The sequence below is a fragment of the Rhinolophus hipposideros genome, assembly GCF_964194185.1.
Source record: "Rhinolophus hipposideros genome assembly, chromosome: 5".
Classification (NCBI taxonomy): domain Eukaryota; kingdom Metazoa; phylum Chordata; class Mammalia; order Chiroptera; family Rhinolophidae; genus Rhinolophus; species Rhinolophus hipposideros.
In genome coordinates, this window is record NC_138051.1 from 39,896,080 (window position 1) to 39,904,147 (window position 8,068).

Sequence of the window (8,068 nt, forward strand, 5' to 3'; positions counted from 1 at the left end):
CAGATAAGCAAGTACACGGTGTTCTGAAACCATATTTCCAGAGGTCCTGGTTAGTCTGGGGAAGGGTAGAGAGTTAGGGACAGAAAGGCTCCTCTAGAGAGTGATCTTTGTTTTGTAAGATGTCTAGAAATTCTAAGTATGAGAATATGATGCTGATTGGCAAGGAGCATTCCTTGCAAAGGGAACAAACTTCCCAAGTAGAAAGAAGCAGGTGCGACTCCCCTAACATTTCTGAGATAAGGGCAGTGTGGCTGGAGTCTCTTGAGAAAAGGGGATCATAGTATGAGATGAAAGCATGCCAGAGATTTTTGTTTTGGGATATTTTCCGAAGAGAAATGGGAAGCCATTAAGAGTTTTAAGTAGAGTAATAAAATGTCAGGTTCATGTTCAAAAAGATCATTCTGAGTTGAGTGTGGAAGATGAATGGGGAAGGAAGGCAAAGGGGGATTGCAGTAAACCCACTGGGAAATTCCTGCAGTAAAACAGGTGCGAAATATTGGAGACCTAGACCAGGGTAATGGCATTAGAGATGTTCTCAGTGGAGTATTCTAGAGGCATGAGAAAGTAAAAATGACAGGTTGTGGTGATTGATTGATTGATTGATTGATTGATTGATTGATTGATTGTGGAGTGAAGGAGAAGGAGATATCCTGTGTCCTAAGGTTGTTGGCTTCATGCTTCTGAGTGGATGGTGATGCTATTCTTGAAATAGGAAACACTAGATGAGGACCAAGCTTGGGGGATCAGAAAATGGGTCAAGTTCAGGGTTTGCGGTTGAGTGGGAGGTGCTCATTAGATGTATAACAGAGAGGTGACTAGAAAATTGAATAGACAAATCCATAGTTGAGAGGAAAGATCTGGGTTAGAGACATAAAAAGATAATGATTGGAGCCAAGGGTTGGATGAGTGCATGTGGGAAAGGTTGTAGAGTGAGAAGAGAGCCTAGGCTGGATCTTTGAGGAACTCCAGCATTTAAAGTTTGAGTAGAGGAGATGATGGCTATGGAAGCTGAACAGCAGCCAGAAGTAGCAGGGCGACCAGGATGTGGTTGTCCTAAGAAGCCAAAGAAAGAGTTTTTTAAGAAGCAGAGAGTGTTGTCAAGCCATCAAGTAACAAAGGCTGAAAAGTATCCATCAGTTTGTGGTATGGAGACTATTGTACCTTAGTAAGAGCGATTTTGATGGTGTGATGGTGGGAAAGAGAATGAATAATCCAGGTACCTCAAACTCAAATGTCCGAGGGGCCAGGTAGGTAACCCAAATGAGTGAGGCAGGGGGATGTAAGAAACAGAGAGAGTGGCAGGAACGGAAAGAGACTGGCTCCTCGTACAGGCTCCTTATAAATATTGGCCTGAGGCACAGGGGTGTTCTGGGGATGATGGAACTATTCCTCATGGTAACATACAAATACATGTGTTGGTCAAAACTTGTGGAATTATACACTAAAAATGATGGATTTTACCTTCCATTTTTCTTTATTTTAAGTCAAATAAAATTAAAAGGAAAAAACGCTATATAAGTCAAACACAGGATGTCTGTGGGCCACAAACACTCTTTTATGGTCTCTGCAATAGTTGAGAGAATATGGCTTCCGAAAAGATGTGAGGAATGGGACCTAGACCTAAGGTGGAGAGATTTACCTCAGATGGAGGAGAGATATGGTCTCTTAGTAACAGCAGGAAATGTAGTAAGGCAGGGAAAGCAAGCAGGCAAGTTTGTGGCAGGAATTTGAGGGATTTCTGATTTGGTGACTTCTATTTTGCTTGTGAAGCAGGAGGCCCAGTCATCAGCTGACTATGAGCTGGGAAGTGGAAAGTCAGATATTTGAGGAGAGTGGTGATAGTTTGATACAGCCACAGAGGAGAATTCCAGAATGAATGGACCAGGGAAAAAATGATAGAATTGTTAAGTAGAATTTCAGGCTCTTCTGGTGATTATTTAAAAAACAAACCAAAAAAAAAAACCTACACAAAATAATAGTGGCTTATAAATCAAACTTTATTTCTCTTTCATATAAAGGAATTATGGAAGTAAAACTAGGGCTGGTATATGATTTCATCAGAAATCAAAACTATTATAATACTACTTTTTACTTCAGCATCTTGGCTTGTGGCTTCCATCCTCAAGGTTACCTCATGGTTCAGGACACAGGAACTGTACCAGAAGGCAAAATGGGGCGGGAGGGGGCCTGTTCTGCTGAATCAACTCTCTTTAAGCTTTCCTGCCACTCCACATTCTCTCTCATTTGCTGGAACGCATTCGCATGACCACACCTGCATACAAGAACAGCTGGAAAATACAATCTTTTATCCCTGACAACAATGTGTCCAACTAGACATCAGTGTTCTATTATTAAAGAATATATATCTAGACATCAGTGTTCTATTATTAAAGAATATATATCAGAGTATGGCTTTGGTAGTTTCTACCACAGATCTGCCCTGCCATGTACTTTTTACTTTTTGTTCTCTAGTGGGGACCCATCTCAGCATGTGGTCATAGAGAAACCTGGGAGTTGATTTCACCAGGGTTGGAGTTTTATCAGATGAATAGTACAAAAGTGCTAAGATAATATAAAATGGGTCTAGAACTATCTTGAGAGAGTGACTACAATTATGAACCACGGATTCTAAACTAGGTTTGGCAGGAGGAAGCTGATGGGTGGAGAGAAAGTAGTGTTGAGTGACCTGGACATTCTGATGCAGTGGGAGAAATGTTCCTATGGAAGAAATTGCACGGGCAAGCTTGAACAGTAAGAGGTCGTGGTGTACAGGGAGAAGTTAGTTAGGCTGTGGACAGAGAGCTGCTAATCACGGTTTTAAAGAGAGGAGAAGGGATACAACACTCTGAAGCTCAAGTGAAGATCAGCGAGTCACACGAATCCACTAACCCTCTTTCCTGTTTCTCATCTCCCCATCTACTTTCTACTTCTATGAGTCTGCATCTGTAGTATTTCAAACTGAGGGTGTGTTGGACACGTCTTGTGCCCTACCTCACATCCTTTTGGCCCACTTTTAATTCCAGCTATTTCTGCAACACCCAGGTGTGACCGGATAGCAGTGTGTCTCAACATCATCAGGAGTCTCCCACACTCTTCTGACATACTAGGCACTCAAACATATGCAAACCTAAAAGGGGGAGAGAAAGTCAATACCCCAGGGGCCAATCCTTGACCACTGCGAGCTAGGATCTGATAAATAAATACTCCCTCTCATCTCCCTGACGGTGGACAATTATGAGGTATATTCTACTCCGCTCTCTAGAGGGTCCTGGGAGGACTGATCCCCAGGTGCCCGTAACATAACAGTGACCAGCTTGATAGAAGATTTTTTTTTAAGTTTGCTAACACATAACATAAAATTTACCATTTTAACAATATTTACAGTGTATAACTCAGTGGCATCTGGTACATTTCCGTGATGAAACCATTATTACCACTATGGAGTTTGAGAACATATTCATTACTCCCCTCTAAAAATCTCATACCCATGAAAGCATCATTCTCCATTTCTCCCTTTCCCAACCCCTGACAACCAGAAATCTGTTTTCTGTCTCTGTGAGTTTGCCTATTCTGGATATTTCATCTAAATGGAATCATATAATATATACCCTGCTGTGACTGGATTCTTTTACTTAATATATGTTTTTGAGATTCATCCATGTTGTGGCACGTCTCAGTACCTAATTCCTTTTAATGGCTGAGTAACATAGCATTGTTTTGTTTATGTATCAGCTGACGAACATTTAGGTTGTTTTCACCTTTGGCTATTGTGAGTGGTGCTGCTATGAATTATAGGAACATTTTTACGTTGGCTTTTCCTCCTTCCCTGTCAGTGTGGTAGATAGAACGGTGTGGGGAAAATAGAGAAGTAGTACAGTCACTGCAATAGCACAGGTAGAAAGGGGCCGTCGGAGATCTGGACTGAGGCAGCAGGGATAGAAAGAAGGGATTGCATTTGGGAAACACGCAGAATTAGAACCGGCTGGATTTGGTGACAGTGTGAGAGAGACAGGAACCTGATGGAGGGGGGAGGGAAATAATAATGACAAGAATTTTCACTTAATGTTTTCGATTGTTGCCGTTTATAGAGTCCAGACATTTGATAATTTTGATAGCTAGTGTATTAATAATCAGTATGCTTAAAAAAATCTCACTAAATCCAACCATCTGTGGGGACAAGATTTTCCGGGTTCTTAGAAGCAGGGCCACCCTTGAGTTTGCAGGGCCTGTGGACAAATTTTTTTTTTGTACGGCTCCTGTCTAAATAAAAATTTAAGTCACCCTAAGTCAATATGTCAACACCATTCTGGCAGCTCAATCTTGCCAGATCCCTCAAAGAAATATCACATTGGCCAATGGGAGTGATATGCCCATCAGGCTACCCTCCTGGAACATGGTCCTGGCTATAGCGCCCAAGGATGACCACATATATGTGAGTCTGGGAGCTCCTCACAACATCTAGTCAACCCCATGTGTGTGGGGAGGAGGGATAGGTATGGAGATAGGTAAAGTGGGGGTTGGGGCCCATGTGGGACCAGGTCCAGGCTGCACAGCACTGTCAGCCTCTGCCAGAGAGGGATTTAGAAAACATGAAGGAAGCCACTCCAAAGTGCAGGGCCCTCTGAAAGCCTCATTCCCCCATGTCTAAGGGTGGCAGAACCCAGAATGACCTGGGATTAATGTAAACTTCAGGAAGCAGAATAAGAAATGGAAACCAGCATTTGTTTTGTGTATTTCCTAGTTGCCGCACACCGTGTAGGACTCTTGCTTTATTTGATTTTCTTCATAAGCACGTTGCAAATAGGCACTATTATCAAGCCCATTTTACAAATGAGAAAACTGTCCCAAGAAAGATTATGTGGCTTCTCTCAGGTCACCTAGTGGTGAATTCAGGTTCTAAAATGTGTTCCCCTTCTATAACCCATGTTACTGCCCACAAAGGGTCTTACATTTTCCATGTGTACTATTTCTTTACAAGGAGTATGGCACTCTGATCTTTTCTCCGGTTGTTGGACATTCTCCATCTCACTGGGTACAGTCCACACCGAGTTTCTGTACTAGGTTTCAGCCATGGCCCGAAGCCCCCTCTGATCTCTGATACAGAGCATCTTTCCCTGGTTTGCATTTGATGGTTCCATGGCTCCTAAACTCCTGTTGCAGGCCCGAGGACTCCACTGGTGCCTGACAATTCCCTGCTTATTATTTGGGGAAGGTTCAGTTTACATGTGGCATGAACTCATGCAACTCCCTGAACAACTTTTAAATCAGAAGAAAAGCCATCAGGCTAGGTGTTGAAAGGTTTATTTAGAACCTGACAGGAAAGCAGGTTAGGATCATTCTGAGTCAGTATGTGGTGAAGTTAATGGTTATTCTGGTTTGGATTCTCATTGGTTGGAACAGACTTTGGGCAAAAATCATTAAAGTGAGGTGTGGCTGTTTTCTAATCTTGGCTGACGAAATCCTACACCTAGGCAAGGGGCCAGGCCAGAATTTAAGGATGGCTTTGTGGGTAAGCCATTATTTCAACACTTTCACCAGAAGCCCTGACTAAGAGACAGCTCCATCTCCTGAAAGGTGTTTGCTTGGGATCAAGTAAGAGCTTCACTACTTTTACAGACCTCTCCCTTTCTTGAGCCCCCATGTTGTCCCCTGACCTATTATTTATGACCCCATAAATATCTACAAATGAGTCAATAAAAGAGCTCCTGTGAAGGCAGCAACTCAGGATTTTCGTTAGAGAGAGGGGAATGGGAAGCTCCATTTCCTTGCAAACACAGCATCCTGAAAGATAGCATCAAGACAGTGTTTAAGAGTGACACAAGCCTTCCTTGGGGTCCTGTGACTTCAGCAGCACCTCAGGGCTGGGGCAGGTGAGATGCTGAGTGTAACCAATCAATGTTTCAAGGTTTAAAAGAGCAGCTGTTGGAGGTTGTGGGAGTCGAAAGCTAAGGTTAGAGGCTACCCGTGAGGCTAGAACCCCGAGCGTGGTCGGTTGGAGCAAGTATGTCTGCCCGGAGGCACATTGGGAATCCTGAGTATCTGACCAAAAGGATCCCACAAAACCCAAAGTATCAACATGTCAAGTCAAGACTGGACACTGCTGCCTGGGTGTATCTTACCAGCTCCCCAGCATTGCCAGCCTGTGCCATGAATGAATTATGCCTCTGATGAAATCCCACCGTGGGGTTCTCGTGTCTCAAGCACCCACTCTGGGATTCTGTTCTGCAGCACCGCAGACTGATGAAGGAACCCTTTCCAAACGCTTTGTAGCCTCCTACACACTCATTGCCCGTGTTCCCCTCTCATGTCAATCTATATTCAACCTAATTTCAAATTTCTTGAGCTTCCTAAAGTTCTGTAGACTTTCTCTACTCAGTCTCATCTAGCCTTGTTTTTTTAAAATTCACCTTCCTTTTGCTATCTCCACCCAAACTTGTCATTTTCTTTTTTCTTCTTTAGTCTTTACTTCTCCTGAATTTTTGCCAATAGCCTTGATCTTTAGCAGTCAAACTCATTACAAACTAGGTACTCTTCATTTTTATTTGGTATTTAATTGTGTTCCTTATGTCAAAGGGAGAAATATATGTGAAAGCCTTTTACAAACCAGAAAGCACTATACACTTGTATAACTTATTGAGATTCACAAAGGACCACTGTGCCTCTCTTTTCACGCTTTCTGCTCCTTCTGAGCCAAAAGAACTTCTCTGTAGTGGAGGGAAATATTGAAGAAAAATAAAGCAATGGAATTGTCTCTTAAAAAAAAAAGAAAAGCAGCTGTTTTCCACTTGGGCCAGAGAATTATAGCCCCTCTGAAAATGACACCTGTGATCTCATGAAGGAGTAAAGAAGATGCCTCCCGAGAGGGGTCTAATATCAGGACAGATATCATTTCTTCTATGTGGGTGTTTATTCCAGGATCTGAAAGTTAGTACCACTCTTAACTTTTGACCTTCAGCAAATGAGGTTATAGATATGAAATGAGCCAAAGGAAGTCTGGTTTCTAAGGCACTTGACATAAATGTAGCAGAATTTCTGGATGAGAGAATGACTTCCAGGTTAACTCATTCCACAGCACTAGTTCCCAAACTTGGCCATCCCTGTTAGTTTTAAAGTTGACCACCTGGGGTGGCTGCCTGCCCTGCGTCAGGCCCAGGAAATACCACGCGTTTCCATCATGGTTTCGTGCTTGGTTGGTTATTCTGGACAAAAGGACAATGGTTCCCCTTGATGGCTTGTATTCAACTGCTGCCCAATGCCTTAGCTATTTGACTTCAGTGTGGCATGAAATCCTGAGCCTATGAAAGTAGTAGAGACAGAGAAGAGTTACGTAAAGCTTAGGTCTCAAAGTCAACAAAAATGAGTTTCAGGCTGCTGGGCTGACAATGCAGGGAATTTGGACATTTCAGGGGCAGGGTTGATGCTGCCTGTAGGGCCAGTCTGACCAGCAGCACATTCTCAAAGGTATTTCCCTCAAGTACCCGCTTGCCTGTTCCAGTTTGGGTCTATAAAACGTCAAGGCATTTTGTCATGGTAGTTAGTTGTCTTACAAGGCAGATTAATGCAGTGTTACAGGATTCAGTCCAAGCCTCAGTGCTACCTTGAGACTGGATTGCTACAGGATTCTCAAACCTGAGTTTGAATCCTACCTCTACAATAAGCCTGGGTCCAGGAACAAATTACATCCCTTCTCTAAACCTCAGTAGCCTCATGTTCAAAGGGGACAAAATAACTGTGAGGAGTACAGGAGATAATGGTTGAAAGCACTTGGCCCAGTTCTGGACACAGAGTCAGCTCTCAATAAATAGAAGCAAGTATGACTGTTTCAAAAGCATGTATCTGTTCAACTAGGGCCTTTCTCTTTTGCAGCCTTCCTTATTTTTGATGAAGGAGCTCTTGGGTAAAACTACAGAGGTTGATCCGGTGGTAATGAACTTCATTACCTTTTATCCCATTCCATTTCTGGGTAGTTCACCCACTGTCCTAATGTGCTTACCTATGGTGATTACTTCAGCAAATGACTCAGTTTTCTTGGTAATGAGAAGGCAGGACTCTGGGTTGTTGACACCGC

General features: G+C 42.9%; 1 protein-coding gene across 1 annotated transcript; it reads left to right on the forward strand.

The window, feature by feature from the left end:
- Positions 1-6,003: 6,003 nt before the first annotated feature.
- On the forward strand, positions 6,004-6,168 carry LOC308497870 (centrosomal protein of 41 kDa-like; the record flags this gene model as incomplete). Its single annotated transcript, XM_081048961.1, has 1 exon — positions 6,004-6,168. The coding sequence occupies one exon, from the start codon at positions 6,004-6,006 to the stop codon at positions 6,166-6,168; it is 165 nt and encodes a 54-aa protein (XP_080905087.1).
- Between the last annotated feature and the right edge of the window lie 1,900 nt (positions 6,169-8,068).